Consider the following 25,744-nt stretch of genomic DNA (forward strand, 5'->3'; position numbering starts at 1 on the left):
TTTTAAAATACGGGTAAGGAAGGTCAAGTCCCAAGTCAAACATGTCGCATATAAGAATATGTTCGGTTTGGGACTAGTGGTTAGATGGATTATGGAGCAGGCTAAGATCAAAATACAACTCAAAAAAAATTTGTAACACCTATTTTTCATTTTAAAATAGAAAAAAAAATTAAGAACAAATCAACTATATAAAATTAATATTTTAATTATACTCCTTTGTTACCGTACTTATATCCAAATAATTATACATAGTATGTACTCTGTACGTAATATGTTATTTAATAAGTATTTTATTATTAAATAATAAGCAAGTTATTTAAAGTGCGTCTTTTTAATCATGTTAGTAATTTAAATTTAAATTACTAAGATATTTTAATTATTATTTTACATTTCATATATAAATTTTAATATTTGTGGCATGTATTCACATTTAATCAAACTTCATTTTTACTAACGGGTCGAGCGGGTTGGGTAAGGTTTCAACTCTAAATTACGTATATAATCACCTTACTATAAAAGCTAAAGCTTTTAAGAGACTGTGATTGACTCCTTAAACTTAGGAAGTTAAAAGACTTTTCTTACCCCCTACATACCCCACCACTAAAAGCTTCCTATCATTTTATTTTCATTTAAAGGGTAACTTATACAATACAATTTCTTTTATCTTTATATGGTTTAATAATAAAATTCATTTTATAAAGTCTGATTGTTGAGTTTATGGATTCAAGTACCTAAGAGGGGGAGGGGGTGAATTAGGTACTATTTAAAAAATTTAACTTCAACTTTATTGACTTAAAGTAAGTTGTAGGATGAAAAGAGATAGAAGAATACTTCGAATAATATTGAGAGATTAAACGAGTATTAAAATGGACGTTTGTTGTAGTATGAAAGTAACAATTGTTCTGACTGTAGCTATTTGTCTCAGTTTATGAAGTACAGACTGCAGACCAAATGTGACAGTATGTGGAACTGTTACTTCAAGAGTTAAGCAAAAGAAATACAAACGTAATAAAGAGCAGCGGAATAAAAAGCGAAGAGATAAACAACACAACGATTTTGAATTGGTTCGGCCGACACTCTAAAGGCCTACGTCCAATCTTCTTTTATTGATAAGTGATGTAATCTACTCCGACTACTTTGAAACACTAACAACAAAAGGACCAACAACCTACTCCGGTTGCGACACAAGTTCTAAGACTACTCCGTCTATGAACTACCAACAACCTACTCCGGTTGCCACACGAGTTAGAGGACTACTCCGTCCTAGAACTCAACTACTCACAACCTACTCCGGTTGCCACAAGAGTTAAATGACTACTCCGTCCTAGAACTCAACACTCTAACTTAGAACGTTTACAAGGATCAAGTTTCCACGAACTGATTCTTTAACAAGAATTGATATGGACAACTTACAAGATCAAACGGTTCATAAGTGAGAGAGTTTAATACTTAAAGCAACAGTCACTGTGATTGTAACACTTGAAGACTTTAAAAGCTTTGCAAAATATCAAAATGATTTGAAAACTTGAAAACAATGCAAACTCTACACTCTAACTAGAATGTTTTCAAACCAAGTTTCCTTAGACTGATTCTTAAAAAGAATTGAGAAGGACAACTTATTGGTACAAACGATTTCTAGATGAGAGGGTAGAACACTGTGAAGTAACAGTGATTTCGACTGTCACAATTGAAGACTTAGAAGATTTTTTGCAAAGAAAATTTCGAGTTCTTAAAAATTGATTTTGCAAAAATACTTTTGATTTCTCTGAAAAGTCTTGCTTTCAAAGTGAGGAAAAGGGTTCCTTTTATAGAGGAGGCACACAAGAGGAGGCAAGCTAGGGTTTGTGAGTCAAAGGTCTTCACATGTGATGAAGACCAACACTTCCCCAAACTTGCACAAAAGAAGGTACTTTTATTGAGAGGCAAAAGAAGAAAATAATGTTTGTAATTATTCAAAAGAAGCCTTTGATTTTTCAGAAAACAGAGAGTGGAAAAAAAGTCACAAGATGACAAGCTTTCACAAAAATGGCAAAAAACAAACTTTGTTTTATAAAAAACCAAGGAGACAAATTGGCACAAAGAGGAAACAATTTGAATTGATAATTAGCTAAACCTTTTCTATTTTCTAGAGACCCAAATCTTTAGAGAAGAAATCTGAAAGTTGTTAATTAAATCCAAGCCATTTAAAAAGGATAAAAAGGATTTTCGAAAGGAAATTGAATTTCAAGTGTTACGGACATGGTGACAGTCCAGGCTATTGTTACTTGTAAGGGTAATGATAGTCTTGATTTATTGTTATTGCTTTTAAATACTCTACTCCCTAACTTGTACATTAGATGACACAATTGACTCTAAATCTTGGGTAGCAAATTATCAACCATTCTCGACTTTGACATTGATTAATTCTTGCTTGAGGAGGGTGCATTATCCCTGAAATGGTATACTTAGAAACACGTTAAATTGGGCATGTCATCATCAACAAATATGTCCTAACACTGATAATTTCCGGTAAATAACATTAAAATTAATTTTAGTTTATAATAATCTTTAAAAAAATAATTAATCAATACCAGTAACACCATTTGGAGTCGAAATCATTTTCACCAGATTTATAATTTATATATTTATCATTTAATTTCACGTTGAATTATATTTGCATTAATTACCAGTAAAACCATTTGGAGTCTAAATTATTTTCACCAGATTTATAATTTATATATTTTTCATTTAATTTCACGTTGAATTATATTTGCATTAATTAATTGAATATATTTATGAATAACAAAGTTTTTAAAAACAAACCCGTACATTTTTTGTACGGGCATAAAACTAGTTAGTTAGTAGATTTAGGTGGTTTAGAATAGAAACGTTATTGTTAGAACGGATTAACGATTATAGATTACCGCGCCAAAAATTAATCTAAGCCAAAAAAACGATTTTTTTTCAAAAAAAAAAAAAAAAAAATTCCGGGCGAAAACATTTTCGTCTAGACCTAGGGCCAGACGAAGAAATTTTTCGTCCGGACAAAAAAAAAATTCGTCCAGACGGAAAAAATTTTCGTCCGGGAAAAAAAAAAATTCGGACGAAAAATATTTTTCGTCTAGACGAAGAAATTTTCCGTCTGAACCTAGGTCTGGACGAAATTTTTTTTTTCTGGACAAAAAATTTCTTCATCCAGACCCTTTTTCGACATATTTTTTTAATTTCCGTCTTAAATTAGTTTTGGACGCGGGTATCGATAATCGTTAATCCGTTCGTCAGATCATAAACTTGAAACGTAAACATATCTTTCGAACATCGTTACTAACTTGATCGTTGTTATCGTCATTAGTCGATATGTTTAAAACCGTTTTAATCGAAAATTTCGTAAACTAAATTACGATTTTTTTTCGAAAAACAGTCTTTTTTTGTTTTAGAAAGATTAGAGAGAGAGAGACAAGGAGGAGTTAATGGGGGACAATATTGGAAAGTTGTGTTAATTATCGACGATATTTAACACGACCGATTTCACTATATCCCCAAACAGACTGTTGCTTTCAAATTGCGTATTTGTGTTGTGTCCCCAGAAAATCACAATCTACCTAATAAAATCATTTTCAGACAAACCCACCCAAAATGATTAATTTTATCCAACAAGGCGACCCTGCATCAACTTAACAAATATAACCTAAAAGGCTCTAATAATCTAACTTAACCTGAAATGACTTGCCAAACCGAAATAGCAATTTATAAAATAAAAAAGTCTCATGCTATGAGACGTCCATTTTTATAAATTAAAAAAATAAAAAAAAAATTTATTAATTTATTGCAAAAAAAATGAATTGTCTCCTCACATGATAAACCCGAAATTATTTAACTCAGATCCCAGGCCTAGTCCTTATGCGAAAGAGTAGATATTGTGATTCCCCTTCTAAAAATAGAAATACATGTTTATGTTTATATGATTCAACGAAACTCAAATAACTACTATGTCAATGCACAAATCCTAAAATACAGATCTTAATTTTATGAATAGAGTTATCTAGCTAAGCTTACACAACGAACATAATAATAGTAATACAGCAGAAACTTTGTTACAACAAAACTAAAACATCTAATCTAAAATCACAAATCACGAAAATTAAATGAAGCGTTCATCATTCCTTAATTATCAAATTAAGCACTTCTGTAACGCATCAAAGACTCAATACGCTGCAATTTCAACTGTTGTTTAAACCTGTTAATAAAATCATCTGCTTTAGCATCAACTTCTTCTTCATTCTTCCTAAACGACGCCGTTTCGACTCTCTCCACCACTTTCTTCTTCTTCACCTTCTCCGCCACCTTCTTACACTCATCATCACCTTTTTCCTTACATTGTGCGTCGACTTCACAAACCTCCCCCTGCATAAACCCCCGTCCACCAACGGTAAATGACGCAACACGTGACAGAAAGGACGGGGAACGCACCACTGCCCTCTTCAACTCCATCTTCGGCTCGGGTTCAGGTTCCGGGGTCGCACTCTCGTCCGGACCGGGACCGTCGGCCCGGCCCGATAACTTGAAGGAGGCGACACGAGAGAAAAAAGAGGGAGGCGTGTCGACGGTGTCGTGGCGGTCTTGGTCTTTGTCTTGGTCGTGGTCGTGGTGAGGGTGGGGGTAGTAGTTGGAGAGATTGAAGGAGGTGACGCGGGAGAAGAGTGAAGGAGCGCGGGCGAGCTGCGGCGGGTTGTACGGGGGAGGTGCGGCGGCGGAAGTGGAGTCGTGGTTGTGGTTGTTGTCGGGGTGGTTGGTTCGGCGGTGGGAGAAGACGATGGTAGCGATGACGAGGTTGAGGAGGAGGAAGAGGGAAGTAGGAGTTAACCAAGCAGCTTGTTCTAACAATGCTTCCACCATTTTTGATGAGGTTTGAGGTGTTGACCGTGTTGTTTGTTGAAGGGAGAGTGGTCAAGTAGTGGAGGTATGTGAACTAGATCTTGTACAGGAAGTGAGTGTTAAATACTTGTATTTGGTAGGCTATTAAATACTGGCCATTTATTATATTTGCAAAATTGGCAGTGTGTGAACGTAATTGTGATGACCACCAACATTATGATTTTACCCTCTTGTCGGGGTTAAGTTGTGAAACACGAGTGACTCCATTACTTTGATTGACATATGCTTCAAATTTTGCACTAATTGTTGTTTTAGGTGGAAATATCTATTTTAAATAATAATAAATTCTGTTAAATATATGGAGGAGGTAGAACTGTGAATGCTTAACAAATAAATAATTAACTCTTCTGTCATCTACTTTTATATAAGGTAATATTTGACATATTCTTGAGTGATTTCTGAATATAGTGTTGAAAATAAAAATAATTATCTTTTTAGGCTAGGGTTTAATTTAATTCCCAATATAGTGTTCACAGTGGTGGAGCTAGGGGGGGGGGGGGCTAGCAGGGGCGGTCGCCCCCCCTGGCGGATGAAATTTTCGAAGTTTTTAATTAAATTTTTCGAAATTTTTTCGGGATGCCTTATAAAATTAGTCGTTCGCCCCCCCTAAGTTCAAATCCTGGCTCCGCCTTCATGTAGGTTTGGATTACCTTCTAAACCAATATAAACACAATATTGGGAAATAAGTTTTAGTCAATCCTTTAAATTGGAAAGACATTACTTTTCATTAAATATTTTCTATGTTTTTCATTTCATATTAGTTTATTTAATTAATAATGGTTCATTAATCAATTTATTTAAATGTTGTTCATAAAGAAACATAATTAAAAAATTATGTATTAGTGTGTTACAAATATATATGCAAAATATTTAAAATGATAAGTTTGTCTTGTTAAGAAAGTTATGAAAAATGTAAATTACAGAGTAGTTTAGTATGCTATGAATTAATTATGAAATTGGTTAAGAAAATTTAATTATATATGTATATTGCATAAGAGGGGCTAATGTCCAAATAACTTCATAAAAACATTACACTATTATATTAACAATAATAGTTAAAACTGTGTAAATAATATTTTATAAGTTTACATGAAATATGTTTAAAATAAGTTTACATGAAATAATAAATAATCCGTTATGTAGAAAATATGAAAAGACATAAAAGAAAAAAAAAGAGTCTTTTTATATAAAGTAATGTAATTGTTATTAATAACTTTGTCTTTCAACACATTATTAAAAAAATACCAAAAAAAATTATAATGAAAAGTAAAGTTATTTCAATTTAAAGGTTTGTTTAAAACTTAATTCCCAATATAGTCTTGTTCTTGATTTCCTGGTTTGGAAGTTAATTCAAACCTACATGAACACCATATTGGGAATTAAGTTATAGCCAAGCCTAAAATGAGAATTATTTATATTATCAACATCATAATCGGAAATCACTAAAGAGTACTAAATCGTAGTAAAATTATACTGGTTATAGATATTAGTAAATCTTACGTATTAGAGAATATTGTTATATTAGTATAGAACTAGTTTAGATCCCGCGCAATGAATGCGCGGTATTTATAGACTTTTTATTTTTGTATTACTTAATCATCCTAAAATAACAGTTCATTAATTTTTCATATTTCACGGTATTATATTTTGAGGAAAAAAATTGAACTGTAAAATTATTGAAGAAAACTAAGTAAAATTGAACCGTAAAATAATAGTGGTATCTCATTAATTGTTCATTCTTCTCGTTATTATATTTTGTTTCGAGCAAAAAATAAATTAAAACTGAAAATTCATCCAAGAGGATTGAGTAATGTGCTGAAATACATTTTTTTGAAAGTATTTTTTATACCACAACGCTAATGATAGCAATTTATAAATTCTCTCAACCTTTTATTGGTTATGAAAGCAATCAAAACCAGTTATAGTTTTATTTATACATAGTATGAGTCAAGTCATTATCAAATAATAATATCAATAAAAAATTTAATAGTTTATAGTCTTATGAGTATTATTTATACTTTAATTAAAATATAATAGTTTAGTTTTTAGTGAAAATTATATAATTTGATGAAAATATTAATTTTAATGAAAAGAATTATATAATGAAAATACATTATAATTATGAATTTCTTTATTTAGTAAATACAATTAAATTATCAATAGCTTCCTTATTTAAAGAGATGCTTTTTGGAGGGAAAATTTGTGAGTTCACCTATTCATTTAGTAAATAGGGGATTATTAGGAGAATAATTATGTTAGAAAAGAGTATATTATACATATCGTAATATCTCTAGAATATTTTAGGAATATTCTTGGCTTGACGAAGGACAGGTGACTGGTCGGAGTTCGGTGATTGACGAGGGTTCTTGTATCACAAAAACTCCTAAGAGACAGTCTCTCAATAGCGTTATTGAGAGACCTCTCACATGATGAGGTGAGAGACTCATTAAATTTATTTTTTTTCTATTATGTCTCTCACTAAATTAGTGGGAGACGGTCTCTCATGAGACCTACTGTTCTTGTATAGGGCGTTTGGGGGTGGGGAAGATGATGGGTTGGGTTTGGGTTTTGTGGGTTATGAAACCTGTCATTTTTATTATTATTATGAATTTTAATAATAATATTCCTAATTTAATAGAGGTGTTTTCTACGGGAGAGCATTGTATACCCACCGGAGATGGTTTAAGGTAGTTATTTTCGGCAGGCGGTTGAAGCACGATATTGTGGCAGGCGGAAGGGTTTTGTGATGATCGGTTTTTAGGTTGATATCATGTAAGATAATATAATGATCTGTTTTATTATTTATGAAAATGTTTACATATGTAGTGGAGTTTCTTGGAGGGTACTCCAAGAATATTCTTAAGATATTCTAGAAATATTATCATATACATAACATACTCTTATCTAACATAATTATTATCCTAATAATTCTAGGGATAATTCACGTGGTACCCCTGAGGTTTGGCTTAATTCACGTGGTACTCCTTGTTTTAGGAATGTGCACATGGTACCCCTGAACTTTCGTTTTAGTGCACCATCTACCCTTTGCCCTTAACTCCGTCAAATATTGTAACGGCAATCAGATTTGGGGGGAAAATTAGTTAGAGCCAACAACTTTTTGAATTTCCAACTAACTACAATTTCCAACTAACTAATATGGCTTTCACCAAATACCCCTGAGGTTTGAGAAATGTTCACGAAATACCCCTTTAACCAGAAATACCTGTAACGGCTTCAAAAGTAGTCGTTGGACTGACTTATTGCATATAAAGAGAGAGTTGCTGTTAAAATTGAGAGCACAAATCATTGAGTGACTCTTAAAACACTACTACAAACACATTCCTACTATAATGCAATCATCTAATTCAAGATCTAATTTAAAAGAGGTGCAAATATATAACAAAAACTGCCCTAAATGCAAGAAGAGATTCAACATAAGGTCATCTGGACCTTTGGCGGCAAACCCTTTAATATTTTACTACAAATGTGATGAATGTGAATGCTTTCAATGATGCAAACCAAAAAAATGAAGGCATTAATGATTTGGTTGGAGGGGAAGCTGCACAATTTCATGATGTTATACAAGAGCTGAAGAAGAAATTGAAGTAATAAACAACTAGCATTTGTGACTTAAAAAGAGAAATTGTAGATTTAGCTAAAATGTTTCAATTTAGTTTGAAAACATTCATAATAATGTATATGTTTTTAGTCTATACTATAATGAAGTAAGTGTACTAGCATTGTGATATTAAAAATGAAGATTTCTAAAACGTAAAACAACTTCCATCCTACCATTTATAAACCTGGCTCTAACTAATTTCTGGTTACATGGGTATTTCGTGCACATTTCTCAAACCTCAGGGGTATTTGGTGAAAGTCATATTAATTAGTTATAGTTAGTTGGAGATTGTAGTTAGTTGGAAATTCAAAAAGTTGTTGGCTCTAACTAATTTTCCTCCTAAACTTGGTTGTCGTTACAATATTTGACGGAGTTAAGGGCAAAGGGCAGATGGTGCACTAAAACGAAAGTTCAAGAGTACCATGTGCACATTCCTAAAACCAGGGGTACCACGTGAATTAAGCCAAACCTCAGAGGTATCACGTGAATTATCTCATAATTCTATCCTAATATAACAATATTCTCCATAAAATATAATTTATCTACCCTACTATATTCTTCAAGTTGGTGTGCCTCCGCCGATGCTGCTGAGTTGATTGTGTTCATGCCGGCACCGTCATCACTGTAGGCACGTAATATTTATATAAATGTCACGTCGGATGTCAAAGTCAAATTGTTGACCCGTCAAATATTTGTTGTAAACTAAACTAGTTAGTTTGGGTGAAATCTAATCAAATAATCCATTTTAATTAATTTAGTCGACTTCGTTTTATCAACGTGGTAAAACCCGACAAAATGAGTCAGATCTGCTACAATAGACCAAATAGACTTCCAAGTCCAAGCCCGCTAGTGAGAAAGGGTTAGAGATCAATTTCTCTATAAATAGAGTGTAAACCATAAAAAATTGAACCTGCAATAATAAATAAAGAGGGACAAAATAATATGGAACAATGATTTATTTTATAACTGAAAGATTAAGGGTTACAATTTTCGGAGATCTCTTGATTCCATCTCTAGGTGATTTAGGGTTTTGATAGTGCTACGAGGGTCTTATCGACTTAATCTCGTAGGGAGAAAAGATGGGGTCTTTTTGACTTATTCCATCATACCTACAATTTGGTAGTAGGAAGACGGGGTCGTTTGAGACTTAATCCATCTGCTTTCCTCCCAAACCCTAAACACAAGAGTTGTATTTATAGTCTAGTAGCTTGGAGGGCAAGACAACATCTTTTAGAATATTCTAAGATATTATCACAATATTTTTGATAATTATCTCTAAATAGAAAAGATATCGAATAAAAAATAAATATCAAAATATAAAATTTTAGTGTCTACATAAAGACCTCAACTTCATTTACAATCAAGGACGGAAAAATTAGAGGAGAAAATTAAACATAAGACCTAGAGAGTTCTCAAATTCTCTCTAGAAATCAAAGAGTTCCTTCAAAGTTCCATCAAATCTCGAGATCGACTCATTCTCCAAGGATCCCGACGTCAAGCACTTCAAATCATCGTGCAGCTAGTCATCTAGCAGAGCAAATCATCAAAGGAGAGCAAGTCCATCAACTACCCTCCATCAAATCAAATCGACTACGGAGATCAAGTCAAGCGACCCCCCTCAATCAAATCGATTATTTCTTCAAGTCCCGACGTCAAGCACCCGGAATCATGCAGTCAGAGGTGAAGAAAACAGCACACATCAAATGAGAATTAAAGTCATTGAGACCCTCCTTTAACATCGTCATCCAAATTACGTGGAGATCGAATCAGCGGATTACATTAGATATTGTACCCTAAATATTCAATTAATAAAAATTTACTCTGTTACATTCTTTTGTGTTTTCTCTAATTTTTGCAGACTTAACACAAATTTGTTGCTACAATCACACTTGTCGTTGTCCATAGTTGCTAAAACAACCTTTTTGCCATGTTGCTTCGGCAACCGCCACCATTCTGAACCTCTGCCACGTCCTATCATCGCCTTCTCGTTATTGTCTGTTTCGAATTCGTCTTTGCAACCACCCCTGCCTAATGGGTCGGGTACTATGACATCGTCGCCTGTACCAGTCGCCGCAACCGGATAAAAAAGCCTGGATTTGCGTGTTTTTTTACTCGTTTTTATTTTATTTTAGTTGTACTACTGTTGAGTTTGCTTCGACTCTCACAGTTCCGGTGTTTCACGAGTTGCTACAGCCCTCGTACACCATGATTTATTTTCTGTTTTATTTTTCATTGTCGACGTTTCATGAGTTGCTACGACCCTTGTGCACTTTGACATTTTAGTTTTGTGTCTCACGAGTTACTACGGGCCTCGTGCACAATTAGTATTATTATATATTATTGTTACTAGGAACTAGTGTAGATCCCGCACATTTGCGGTATGTATAAAGTTTTGTTTTTTTGTTATTATTTTAATATTTTAAATTGATACGTCATTAATTAATTTGTTATATACCTCATTGTATTTCGATATGAGAAAAAAAAATGAATTGTGATCTAATAAAGAGAATTTAGTAAAGTTATAAAATGCGTGTAATGAATTTTTTTCTTTAACATAAAACTAATGATTACAAATAATAATTTTTTTTCAAATTATGTTAAGGAATTTTTTTTTTGCGACAAAGTTAATAATATCAGTTTAATGTTTTGTTTTACAAAATGTGTCCAGTCATTCTCTAATATATAATAATACATAAAAGAAAATTAGAAATTTACAGTTTGTAAAATTATAGTGGATTTATCTTATTATAAATAAAATATTACTCGTATAATTTAGATTTTAAAAAAAATATTATTATTTGATTAAAAGATTATATTTTTATGAAATGATAATAATCTAAAGAAGGAAGTCTTTTTGTTTCCTTATTTAGCTTGATGCCTTTTGGTGATAAAACTTTGGAGACTTTTATTCTCTTAGTATATAGAAGAATGACTTTTATAATGGCAAGATCAAGACAAGCGCAAGGCACCACGTCCGGTTAGAGTGTCAATAAAGGTCAACTTCGCTCATCTCAAACGACATAATTAACTATTTTTTCATCTAGTCAAGCGTCCGTTAATTACCGTTTTTGACTGAGAGGGTGTGTTAGAGAATAATTATGTTAGGTAAGAGTATACTAGTATTCAAGAGTATAAAACATTTCGAGTATTTGTTTACTTATTTATCTGTGGGTGCATCAATTCATTTGTTTACATTTCTATATTGAGATTACTTTTTAAAGTTAATTTAATCACCTATATAACCCATTATTTACTTTTCACTCAATAACATTACCTACAAACAGTCCCCTCCTCTCTCGCTCTTTAATCTTTATGTGTAAACAAATGCCGTAAATAAGTAATCGAGACGGAGGGAGTAGTCTTTTAGTGATGGAGTAGTCTTTTAGTGATTCTATACTTGGTGGATGAGATTACAAGCCTAAAATGGGCTATTAAAACGTCTCGATTCCCTTACACTCCTATTGAAGCCTGAATTTTAAGGAAGAAGTTAGAAAACATATTTCCTTACCATCTTATCTCATGTGCATTCTTATATTCACCATCTTTCCAACTCTTTCCCACTATATATTTTACTCATACATAATTAACTTCATATAAAACGGTCTTCAAAGAAACCTTACCGCTATCTAAAACTCCAACATTTCCATGCAATTGCCTTTATTATGTCACATGCAAGATGCAACCTTTGATGCTTTGAAATACTACTAATCTCTTATCCAGAGCAGAGGAGGCCCAAAGGCTGTGCAATTAGGTTCACAGCACAGGAGCCCAAGGGGAAATAGGGCCCCAAAATCTAAGCCCAATTCATAACATTAAATGAAAATGATTTTGGCTTTTTTCCTCCTTGTGGACTACTCCTGTAAAGTCACTACTCTACACTCCACAACATCTTTGTTTACCCAAAACACACGTGTATCCTCATTTCCCATCAATAGGCAGATTTTTTTTAAAATTTATTTATTTAAGTGGGTCACAGAAAAGTATACTTTTTTACCTTTCTCAGTTCTCGGTTCTTTTGTTATATCTTCATCTTTTAATTTCTTTTATTTATATTACTCTTTATATTAAACTATTAATTATTGTGTCAGACATTTTTATTCTATAAAAGACAAGATATTTATTACAAATATGAAGTACTGAAGTATATTTTATAAAAGTAAATCGTCTCATGATATGAATTATGAAACGGTCTTATTTATATATATAATTTGTGTTTTAAGTATATGCCTAAAATAAAGCATAGCATTTTTTTCATAATCTTAACCTTTCCTTTTTTCTCAAATTTTTATTTTTAATAGTTTTCGTTTAGGATCTCAAGTAAATGACAATTAATTGTTTTGGGGCCTCAACCTAAGAATCGGAACAGGGCCTCCCGAATTCACCGGCCGCCCCTGATCCAGAGTATATTATATAAGTGGGTGTGAACGCATGCATGGACCATGGTTGTATTATTTTTTGGTGTTAAAACTTTTAAAAGTAGTAGTTTAGTGACACAGTTCAAGTGTTTAAGATTGGATTCTCTATTGTGGGGCTGTCATTTTGTTTGTATTTTCTGCGTCGTAACTTTGTCGTTTTGTGAGAGACATGGAAAAACAAAGGAAGATGTACGAAAGGCAAAGGGCGACTTTTCCGTGTTGACGTGGTTGACTACGACCTGCGATAAGGTGAGTTATACGCTTATACTTCTACTACGACGTTTATTGTATTTGAAGTAGACTTACGCTTTGGTTATTTGAGTCAACCCATAGGTTATTCATTTACTCTTGTGGATCCCCATAAATTTGTATAAACTTTATTTAGCTCAATTATAAAACTTAGATGAATAGATGTTGCGAAATAAGGTTATTGTTGGAGTATAAATCCACTTGTGAGTCCCACATCGGTGAAAAAGAGAGAGATTGTCTATCTTATAAGCCCTAGGGGTGTTTCTCCCATTGCCAATTGATTTTGGGAGATAAGAGCATTCTTGGGCTTGTGAGTTAGACTTCTCTCCTCCACCGCGGGTAAGGCCAGACCCATCTCGTGTTTATTAGTTATTGTGAAACAGTGGCGTTTTCAGTGGGGGTTTATGGAGTTCAATTGAACCCTCATTTTATTAAAATACTCCACTCATATATTCAACAAATGGGTACATTATATAAAAATGGAGGAAGTAATATAGAGTGCAACATATTTTAGTTAGAAAGCCATGGTTCAATGGTAAGAATGATAGAAAAGGTGTTTGTGGAACTTGAAGATGGGATTCAAACCTCCATACCATCGCTTTTTTTAAACCATTATCCATATTTGCTAATTTTTTTCTCCAAATTTCTTCTACCTTTCTTATGTTTTATTTTTGTTGATTCCCTATCCCCGAGAGGCTGAGATCCTAGAATCGCCCTTGTTGCAAAGAACAAATAATAAAACTGATATATTAGCAAAATAATTTTGTTGTGTCAAGTATGAAAGTCCCTGCTTTAAAAGTTTAATCGACCTTGATACAGTGCTATTAACATAAAACGACGCTCCCTAAGGTAATAAACAACGCTCCACATAATATGCACCCCAAAAATGAGCAAAACTCAGATTTATAGTTGGGAAATTCCCACTTGTACCCCTCTAGTATGAGTTAATCCCACTTGTACCCCTACTTTTCAGGAAAGCCCACTTGTACCGTCCAACTTCCTAGTTATTCTCACATATATCCCTTAAGTATAGTAAATAATGAATATTGAGTATGAAGTGTGGTAAGAGGGTAAAAGATGAACGTTGAAGATGAAGTGGAGGTATATAAAAATGAATTTGGAGGGAAAAATGATGTTTGTTGGAAAGAAAACAAATATTTCAATTAAAGTATCATATTGTTTACATAGCTCTTAACATCGTACGTAAGGGTACTTAACACTTCTTCCCCGCTTCATAATGACAAGCGAGAATTCACTTAACGTCTTAGTTGTTGGTGCTTAATATTATGATGTTGGAGTGTGGACTTTCCTTAAAAGTAAAGTGCAAAGTGAGGTGACTACCATACTTGGCGGTATAAGTGAGAATAACTAGTAAATTGAAGGGTATAAGTGGGCTTTCCTGAAAAGTAGGGATCGGATATAAGTGGTATTAGTCCATAGCAGAGGGGTACAAGTGCAAATTTCCCTTTATAATTTGCTCAAATTTGATAAGAAAATGAAAAAAGAGGAATTTTTATAATATTCCCGATGATTGAAATGACCTGAATAATATTCATCATATAGTGTTTGAACGCATACAAATTTATGGGAGAAAAACTGAAAATGATCTCTCAAGGTTGATTACACTTGACTACTTGAGTCCAACGTTCACAAATTAAAACATGAGAAAATATTTATCAATCATCCGGGGGTACACACCACACATGTCGAGACGACTAAGGACATGCAGAAAGGTCAATCTAGCTTTCATAATCATACTACTTCTTATCTGCACCAAAGTGAAATCCACCTTTGGTAGACTTCAAAAAACTTTGACCAAAAAAATTGTTTAAATTATCAAAATTTAAAAAAACGATACTTATATAAATATAGATTTGTTATGAAAAAAATCTTTTACAAAATTTATTTTGTAAAACAAAGTCCCGTATACCTGAAAGATACGGTCAAAATATTATTCAAAGACGACCAAAATGTAAGTGTTATTTTTGGTGTAGATTGGAAGGAGTACGTAACAAATTTGTCCATTTTCAAATTTGTGCTTGCAATTTCAACATTAGACTCAAGATCACGAGAATGGAGTCTTATTTGGTTGCCTTTTAAAATCACGGGAATTGGAAAATCATGGGAAGCGGCTAAATGGAGTCTTGTTTGGTTGCCCAATTCATGAAAAGTAGAACTTTTTATGGAACTCCAATTCCTACATAAATAGGAGACTAAGAGGTCACTTATCTAACCCCCTAGGTAAGTGGAAATTCCCACATGAAATGAAGTTCCCACATTCAACCAAACCACATTTAAACAATTCACGTGATTTTCAATTTCATATGAATTTAATCTTTCAGGGAATTCTATCTTCCTATTGCGAATCAAAGGTACAGATTAACCTGATGATTACCCAAGTGGTTATACATTAAACTGTCATCACCTGTATATTTTCTCCTTTTTCCAATTTTAGAACTAGAGGTGGACTAAAGAGTTGACTCGACAAATAGTTTACGGAAAATGCACGCGGTGCCCTTGAACTTTGATGTTTTGCCCAAAATGCCCAATTTTTTATCCGAAAAACTTTAAGAGGCTTTAACTCGTGTTTACGAGCTCAGAAAGTGACGAATTTTTTTTACAAATTGATTCTTTTCGAGAACTACGACTTGAAAAAAATTGTCGAGTTTGGAATTCGTGACCAAGAGATATGGTCACTCAAAGTGTGTTCGGTAAAAAAAACTTTTACGTACAAAAACTCCTAGCCACGGGATCCAATTCGACATTTTTTTTTTCAAATCGTAGTTCTCAAAAAGATAATCGATTTGAAAAAAAAAAAATTATCACTTCCTAAACACGTAGACACGAGTTATAGCCTCTTAAAGTTTTCCGGAACACAAAATTGGGTATTTCGGGCACAAATTCGAAACCTCAAGGGCACCGCGAGCATTTTCCCAATAGTTTATCGAAGGTAAGCAAATCATGCCTGGCCGACCTTGAATGGACAAGCAAAAAAATAATACGGAGTAGTTTGAAGGCAACGCAAAAAAAATTAATAATAATAATCTGTGAATTAGAGCATTAGGAAAAGAGAGCGCCTTGTGCCGCATAGAATTCTACGAGTTGGGTGAGGTCGATTGATGGTGCACCCACTAGGTAATCCGGCCAATTAGCTTCTTCACGGAGGTACGAGTTTACTCACACGTTGACTCGCACACATGTCAGACTCCTTGGTACGTGTCAGACGGGTCATGTACATGAATAGTTGAAATGTTGCATACAGGTACATGGCTGAGGTTTCTAGTTACATATGAACATTAGACAATCTTTTGGGACAAAATCAACAAGTAAATGGCAAGAGTGCACCTGACATTGTTTGTTGAATATCCTTGTGCAGAAATTGCCATACTCCAGCTTGCTCTATAACAAGAGAATCTAAAACCCACTGTGTAATTGCAAGTAATAGCGTAATACTATAAACAGAATCTCATCAACATTGAGCTACAAGTTACAATACAAAAATGAAAAATAAATTGAAAGATAGTACACTAGTTTTCCCCGCACAGTTTACCAGTAACTACGAAAAATAACCTGATTAAAGTCTACGGGAAGCACAGTTGCTAATCATCATCACCAGAAACTTTCTGCTTCTTCCATTTATAGGCAGCCTCCAAAATCCTCAGATTGGTTGTCTGAGTTTCCTCTGGGAAGAGGTAGTCAAAGAACTCTTCAAACCTGTCAAAATTTACAAGAAATAAATACATTTGAAGATAACATTGAACAGATTTCGGCAATTGAGAAAGCCAGAATTGTAAATTCATTTATGCAGCAGCAGGATAAAAGCAGAAAGCATTTGGAACAAGACCCACAGATGACATCACAAAGCACAAGCATGATTCCAGGGTCTATTCAGCTGTGTACCTTTCAGTGCAAACTAACTCTCACCAAATAATACAAGCATTTATCAGGCTGGGACAAGTGCAAATAACGTGAGGTTCAATTATTTGACAATCATGCGGTTAAATTCTCCAACAAAAAAACTAGGGCACCTGAATAAGGACTCATTCTAACCAAATAGCCAGTGCCACTTTGACATGGCAAAGTCATCCGGTCTGAAAACAAGTACACCCTCCACTTAAAATGACTACATTTCCAAATATCACAAGATATAAGAAAGGGAGGGAAGGGTGTCAAATGTGTTGAGCAAACAAGTGGATCGATTGTTGAGATCCCACAGACTTTTGAAAGGGTATTTTGTCTTTTAACAGTCAAAATTAACTACCAATGTGGTGATTTGGTTTGAGCGACAGAAAAAGGAGAATGCGTTAAATCCAATTTATGACGGGTATATTAGGAAGTTGGAGGACATACCCTGCTGGACCATCCTCTGTCATTAGAGGGCGCCGCCTCTTGAGTTTCTTGGGCATCTTAGCCTGAACTGAAGCAACATCTCCAAGCTCACCAAAATCTTTCTCAGTGTTCAGCCACTCTTCCAAGAGCATCGCCCTCTCTTCTTTCAACTCAGGAGCAGAAACCCTGTAATGACTGATAGCTCGTTCAAAAACACCTGATACATAGACAAGGTTATCAGCTAACTGCAAGGTTGAAGAAATATTTATTCACACAAAAGGCAACAGTCACCAAAACTCCAAGAAAGTAAAGATCAAACAAGTCAGAAGAAATAGTGCCAGAATAGTTGAAACGTAGCTAGAACTACTTGGATAATTAAAAGCAAGTCTCATTTCAGACGGGTGGTATCCATCTTAAGTTGAGACGGAAAAATTGTGACCATTTTACTATAAAATGTGAACATTTTCTGATAAAAAGTTACCACTAGCTTATTGTTTGAAACTTGAAAGTGACAATTTTAGTATCTTTTTATCATTAAATGACCACTTCTTATTATAAAATGGCGACATTTTTCTCGTCTTAAATTAAGACCGTCTGAAATGAGAATTTGTGAATAATTAAAGGGAAAGAGACGATATATGTAACCAACAGCAATGGAGGGATAAAATGAGCATCAATATACTATTCCACTGTGAGCTCTCCGTCAATCTTTTGCATGACAAAATGTCTAACTGCACATTTAGAAACACGCGAGAGAAATTTTCTAAGACACATACTGTAGCCTACACCAATTGCATCAGATGAGTAATTACCTTTAATATATATACTTCAGAAAGCATGTTATAAAGTTATAATGACATTATCAACCAAGGTTTACCTACACAACAGAAGAGATCACGAGCACAAAACCATTTAAGAGATAACGATTACTTACGTCTAGCATGCTGTGCACACAGTTTCTTTTTCTCGCACAGCATTTCCTGAATTTCCTCATCTGCCATGTCTGGGGCCCCACTATCTTCCATAGCAGTAGCTTCAAACTTAGCATAGCTAATCCACACCTTCAAGTGCTTTGTTCGATCAAGAAGTCTCTCATATAGAGCTCTGGTATTTTCATATTCGCCTTCAGATATCTCGAAATCAATGTATGCCTGTTACAAAGCCTCGGCGTTACAATAAATTCAAACATGTACACATCAAAGCATTGTCTGATTTTCTTACTACAACTCAGTAACATCAATTATTTAAAAAAATAATACGGAGTAGTTTGAAGGCAACGCAAAAAAAATTAATAATAATAATCTCTGTGAATTAGAGCATTAGGAAAAGAGAGCGCCTTGTGCCGCATAGAATTCTACGAGTTGGGTGAGGTCGATTGATGGTGCAACCGCTAGGTAATCCCGCCAATTAGCTTCTTCACAGAGGTACGAGTTTACTCGCACGTTGACTCGCACACATGTCAGACTCCTTGGTACGTGTCAGACGGGTCATGTACATGAATAGTTGAAATGTTGCATACAAGTACATGGCTGAGGTTTCTAGTTACATATGAACATTAGACAATCTTTTGGGACAAAATCAATAAGTAAATGGCAAGAGTGCACCTGACATTGTTTGTTGAATATCCTTGTGCAGAAATTGCCATACTCCAGCTTGCTCTATAACAAGAGAATCTAAAACCCACTGTGTAATTGCAAGTAATAGCGTAATACTATAAACAGAATCTCATCAACATTGAGCTACAAGTTACAATACAAAAATGAAAAATAAATTGGAAGATAGTACACTAGTTTTCCCCGCACTCTTTACCAGTAACTACGAAAAATAACCTGATTAAAGTCTACGGGAAGCACAGTTGCTAATCATCGTCACCAGAAACTTTCTGCTTCTTCCATTTATAGGCAGCCTCCAAAATCCTCAGATTGGTTGTCTGAGTTTCCTCTGGGAAGAGGTAGTCAAAGAACTCTTCAAACCTGTCAAAATTTACAAGAAATAAATACATTTGAAGATAACATTGAACAGATTTCGGCAATTGAGAAAGCCAGAATTGTAAATTCATTTATGCAGCAGCAGGATAAAAGCAGAAAGCATTTGGAACAAGACCCACAGATGACATCACAAAGCACAAGCATGATTCCAGGGTCTATTCAGCTGTGTACCTTTCAGTGCAAACTAACTCTCACCAAATAATACAAGCATTTATCAGGCTGGGACACGTGCAAATAACGCGAGGTTCAATTATTTGACAATCATGCGGTTAAATTGTCCAACAAAAAAACTAGGGCACCTGAGTAAGGACTCATTCTAACCAAATAGCATGTCACTTTGACATGGCATAGTCATCTAGTCTGAAAACAAGTACACCCTCCCTCTACTTACAATTACTACATGGATCGATTGTTGATCCAACAGACTTTTGAAAGGGCATTTTTGTCTTTTAACAGTCAAAAATAACAACCAATGTGATGATTTGGTTTGAGCGACAGAAAAAGGAGAATGCGTTAAATCCAATTTATGACGGGTATATTAGGAAGTTGGATGACATACCCTGCTGGACCATCCTCTGTCATTAGAGGGCGCCGCCTCTTGAGTTTCTTGGGCATCTTAGCCTGAACTGAAGCAACATCTCCAAGCTCACCAAAATCTTTCTCAGTGTTCAGCCACTCTTCCAAGAGCATCGCCCTCTCTTCTTTCAACTCAGGAGCAGAAACCCTGTAATGACTGATAGCTCGTTCAAAAACACCTGATACATAGACAAGGTTATCAGCTAACTGCAAGGTTGAAGAAATATTTATTCACACAAAAGGCAACAGTCACCAAAACTCCAAGAAAGTAAAGATCAAACAAGTCAGAAGAAATAGTGCCAGAATAGTTGAAACTACTTTCAAGCTTTGATCTGGTAGCTAGAAGTCTAGAACTACTTAGATAATTAACAGCAAGTCTCATTTCAAACGGGTGGTATCCATCTTAACTCTTAAGTTAAGACGGAAAAATTGTGACCATTTTACTATAAAATGTGAACATTTTCTAATAAAAAGTTACCACTAGTTTATTGTTAGAAAGTGACAATTTTAGTATCTTTTTATCATTAAATGACCACTTCTAATTATAAAATGGCGACAATTTTCTCGTCTTAAATTAAGACCGTCTGAAATGAGAATTTGTGAATAATTAAAGGGAAAGAGACCGATATCTGTAACCAACAGCAATCGAGGGATTAAATGAGCATAACAACAACAACAACAAAAACATCAAAGCCTTAATCCCAAAATGATTTGGGGCCGGCTCACATGAATCATTCTTCAGAACCGTCCATGGGTGAACGCACACCTCAAAATGCGAAAAAAAAATAGCAAAGGAAAAGTGAAAAACAAAAGGGGAGTGAAACATAATACAAAAGTCAAGGTAAAGTTATAGGTTTTAAAATCGAAGTCCGGATTTTTTTTATAAAAACTTATCGAGAATAAAGATTAAAACGATTTTACTACTGTATTTCACCGTGAGCTCTCCCTAAATCTTTTGCATAACAAAATGTCTAACTGCACATTTAGAAACATGCGAGTAGTTCACACTAGAGAAATTTTCTAAGACACATACTGTAGGCTACACCAATTACCTTTAATATATAGACTTCAGAAAGCATGTTATAAAGTTAATTAATGACATTATCAACCAAGGTTTACCTACACAACAGAAGAGATAACGAGCACAAATCCATTTAAGAGACAACGATTACTTACGTCTAGCATGCTGTGCACACAGTTTCTTTTTCTCGCACAGCATTTCCTGAATTTCCTCCTCTGCCATGTCTGGGGCCCCACTATCTTCCATAGCAGTAGCTTCAAACTTAGCATAGCTAATCCACACCTTCAAGTGCTTTGTTCGATCAAGAAGTCTCTCATATAGAGCTCTGGTATTTTCATATTCGCCTTCAGATATCTCGAAATCAATGTATGCCTGTTACAAAGCCGCAGCGTTACAATAAATTCAAACATGAACACATCAAAGCATTGTCTGATTTTCTTACTAAAACTCAGTAACAACAACAATTTAAAAATTTGATACTCTCTCGTAAGTTTTAGGACTCAAACTAAACATGATATGGGGCTGGGTAACCTACCCCGTACTGAGTGTAGGCTGAAATCAGTACATTCGACAACAAATCATATCAACTGATGAATTACTTGGAAAAAAAAGGATTGAGCATAAGACTCACAACTACTCACAAAAACACCTAGCGCTGCCTTTGACAAGCTGTTTACAAAAGAAGCAGCTAAAGAGGCACCCTAGCATGCAATTTTCATATTTTTCCTTTTACGTATTTTGTTATGCATTTCCCTTTGCTCCAATATACCCAACTCTTTTACTTCACATGTCAACTCCTCTTCAAAATACAAAATTATGGTACCGTTGCACAAAAGTATGTTTTACAAACAAATTTGTGTGCAACAGACTGTGTGTCTAGTCATTTAGTGTGCATGACTTTCACACCTTCGCCTCACGTCTTGCACCTCGTTGCTTCGGAGCACATTTAGAGCTAAATTTGTCTATAAGGTAGGTGAGCTTTATATTTATATAATTCACAGCATAAATCACTTCCGAAAACAGGATTCCTGTAGTTACCTTCCACAACAATTCTGGCATATCTAATGCAGGCTGCGCAATCGCAAGTTCATAAATAGCCCTCGCCCTATCCGTCTCACACAAAGATCTCTCTAGCTCGGCATATTTAGTCCACGCGTAGCAGTTTTCTGGCGACCAATCTAAATATTTTTCATAAAGTTTTCTGCACCGGTCAATGTTTCCCAATTGCAACTCTATTTCAATGTACTTCTTGAATATCTGTCAACCAAGAGCAATTGTTAGAGCATGCAAATAAAAAATTAATTTAGAAGTTACTAGTAAGATAACTCAGAAATCAGGATTAACCTTATCTTTTGGAGCCCTTCCTATCGCATTGCCCAATATCTGTCGGGCACCATTGAGATTTAATTGTCGTATCTCAAATTGAGCTGCCAACAGCCAGATCTTTGCAAAGGAGAATTTGTCATGAGGAATTAACTTAAGACATTCCCTGAAAAAAATGCAACAGCAAATGTTATTACAACAAAAGGTACAAAGAAGTTGAGATATGACACCCAGAAATCAATATATTACAGAACCACTCAATCTTACCCTTCTTATAGATATACAGAGTTCAACGAATAAGAAAAGACAGACCATGATGATACCAAGATTAGTTAATAAGACATAGATGGCACATTGCACGCGAACATCAAATTCCGCGTACAGTTAACAGGTCAAGAGCTAACGGACCAAGCCAAGAGTAGGAGCTCAAAAGAACTACAATTCTACAAAATCTAGCCAATCAATGTAATGTGATATACAGGTCGTCAATGATCTTACTTGGCTGATCAATTGTACCCAAAACTAAACAAACTAAGCCGGACTAGTGAAATGACAATTGAAACTACAATATTGCAAGGAACAATTCCATGAAAATTCTGTTTTCCATGGAAAGATGTTTGAGGAAGATGCAAGCATGCATTGCAGTGCAAGGACAATAAAGAAAAGCGTAAATGCTATGTTCTCAATAAATTACCTGTATACTTCTCTTGTTCGTTCCATATCCTCAGCCTCAAGTTCCTCATACAAAGCGTAATTGATCCTGGGAATCATTCAGAAGAGAGTGAGAAATTGCACGGGTTACTGAATCAAATAGAGATTCCAGTAAAACATAACTGACATTTAAACTATTTTAAACACAATTAAGGGTTACAGTTTCTATATTCAAACTTTCGAGTCCCTATTTGAATCTACTGACATGCTTACAAGCAAGCACTATACTGTTAAGTTGCGCAATGACATAAAATCTTAAGAGTTGTGCAGTTATGAAGTTCCTAATTACTTCCACAACCACAACATGAGAAAACAACCCACTGGCCCATTAGTTGTCAATTAATGAATGTGAACAGGGACTCATAGCTTGATACAACAAAGGGAAATATGGTTCATACCAAAACATCAATACTTACCACAAGTAAATGTAACGTTGCCAGTAGCGCTTCTCCTCGGCCGGAGGAACATTTGCTATCGCTCGTTCATATACTTCCCTAACTCTCTCTTTGATACCCACACTTTCCTCTAATCGAATGTAATCAAACCAATTGTCATAGTTAAGGGGGTTTTTCCTAACCTCGTCCTCATATTGAAATCTCCTTTTCCCAACTATGGCATCATCAATCCCCTCTTTATCCCCGTATTGCTTCTCAAATGCAACAAACTTCTTATAAACCTCCTCAGCTCGTCCTTTAGGTATATGATCCAACGCAAATTTATAGATGCACCGAGCACGATCTGTCTCCTTGCACTTTTCCTCAAACTCAGCAAACGCCACAAACAGCAGCTCGGCTTCTTCATCATCAGCCAATATGTCCACAGCTCTCTCGTAGCAATTTCTGGCTCGGGCAATGTCCCCATTTTTCATTTCGAATTTTGCAAATCGAATCCACGACCCAACTTTTGGGTGACACTGTACAAACCTCTCATATATTCCTTGGGCACGATCGATCTCATTGTAACGTAGCTCAAACTTAATGAAAGAGAGCCACCCCTGTTGATCAGGCTGCCATTGCATCCATCTTTCAAAAACTTGTCTAGCACCAGCCACATTACCAAGCATCTCTTCCATATGAATGTACTTATACCACAACTGATCTATTCTTGGCAAATACGAGACGGCACGATCCCACACATTCCTAGCATGGTTCACATTCTTATTCTTCATCTCCATTTCAGCATATTTCAGCCACAATGTATGATTCCTATAATCAACGTCCAACGCTCTCTCCCAAACAGACCGAGCACGCTCAAAGTCCATCTGCGACTCCTCCCATTTGGCATACTTAACCCACACCCCTGTATTCCACCTCACCCTACGAATCAAATCCTCATACTCCTTACGCTTCCTCAGACGGTAGTCCGCAAGTTCGGTGGAATCAGTGATCTTTTGCTTAGGAGGGCGGATTTCAGCCTCTTGTCGCTCACGTGCTTCCCTCAAGATTTGTTCAGCGGTAATTTGGATGGAAGCAGGGGTCTTGTTCTTGACCCGTGTTGCCCGTGGTAGTTTTACTTCAGTGTCTCTCTTTGTCAGGTACCCTAGTTCAGGGTCCGACTCCTTGTACGAACCCATTGTTTACTTAAAACTGGACAACCTATCAATCTAAAAAAAGCAAAAATGACTCCAAATTAGCTTAAATTCAAAAGGCTTAAACGATACACTATACCATAAAACTCAAAACTCGCGAAACAAGAACACGGGTTTAGATGAAATCAATAGGATGCTTAACGAATTCTACAAGTAAAGCAATGAACATACCTACATTCATACTAACATACAGTTTATCATACCAATACGGCAATACCTAATTAATTGCTAATCTGGCAAACTGCATAACTAGTGTTTGTAATCCAATGAGGATTTGATTTGATTGAAATTGCTTGAATTGAAGTGCTAGAAATTCAATTTGAGTATTTGGGGGGAAATCATAATATTTGAGCAGAAATAAATCAGAGGCCGTAATTAACTGAGATTACTCTGAAGAGAAGTAAGAGAGGGAAGAAATACATACCTGAATTTGAATTGGAGTTGAATCGAATTGAATTAGGGTTGCGCAATTTGGCGCTAGGTTTGAGAAATAATTTGGGGATTTTATTTAGTTTGAGGAAAGTACTAGAGGAGGGCTGCAGATAGCCGACTTCATTATTTGTACTCTTTTTTTTTTTTTTTTTTTTTTTTTGAAATCCCAAAAATGGGTTCTCTTATATATCAAGATCAACACTAACAAAGTTTTGAGCCGAGCGAGGTAACTCTCCGACCTATATCTTCCTACAAAGATGCATCGAACCCCAATGAGCAAGTTCGTGCCCCACTCTATTGAAGTTTCTACTCACAAACGACCAAACAATACAATCAAAAAAGTTATAAAAGAGATAAATATCATCTAAAACCAAATGAAAATCACTCCGTCCACTCGACTTTGCCTTCAACGCGTCAATCAAACTCTTGCAATCGCTTTCAACTTCAATCTTCTTATACCCTTGTCTTCTCGCTTCTTCAATGCCAGCCAAAACCGCTCCCGCTTCTGCCACTCTTGGTTCCACAACTCCACCCCGTCTCACCGTCAAACCTCACACCACATTACCTTCACTATCACGA

General features: G+C 35.1%; 2 protein-coding genes across 2 annotated transcripts; both read right to left on the minus strand.

Moving 5' to 3' along the window:
• Positions 1 to 3,913: 3,913 nt before the first annotated feature.
• On the minus strand, positions 3,914 to 5,042 carry LOC141597096 (uncharacterized). Its single transcript, XM_074417444.1, has one exon. It carries the CDS (start codon positions 4,873 to 4,875, stop codon positions 4,156 to 4,158), a length of 720 nt encoding a protein of 239 aa, XP_074273545.1. The 5' UTR covers positions 4,876 to 5,042; the 3' UTR covers positions 3,914 to 4,155.
• Positions 5,043 to 19,214: 14,172 nt separating this feature from the next.
• Positions 19,215 to 25,290, minus strand: LOC141597093 (uncharacterized). The gene is made up of 8 exons (XM_074417442.1): positions 25,158 to 25,290; positions 23,562 to 24,748; positions 23,129 to 23,194; positions 22,456 to 22,600; positions 22,150 to 22,368; positions 21,267 to 21,483; positions 20,074 to 20,269; positions 19,215 to 19,499 (listed from the first exon to the last, which is right to left on the minus strand). Exons 2-8 carry the CDS (start codon positions 24,716 to 24,718, stop codon positions 19,385 to 19,387), a joined length of 2,115 nt encoding a protein of 704 aa, XP_074273543.1. The 5' UTR covers positions 24,719 to 24,748; positions 25,158 to 25,290; the 3' UTR covers positions 19,215 to 19,384.
• Between the last annotated feature and the right edge of the window lie 454 nt (positions 25,291 to 25,744).

Source organism: Silene latifolia, chromosome 8 (genome assembly GCF_048544455.1).
Source record: "Silene latifolia isolate original U9 population chromosome 8, ASM4854445v1, whole genome shotgun sequence".
NCBI lineage: Eukaryota > Viridiplantae > Streptophyta > Magnoliopsida > Caryophyllales > Caryophyllaceae > Silene > Silene latifolia.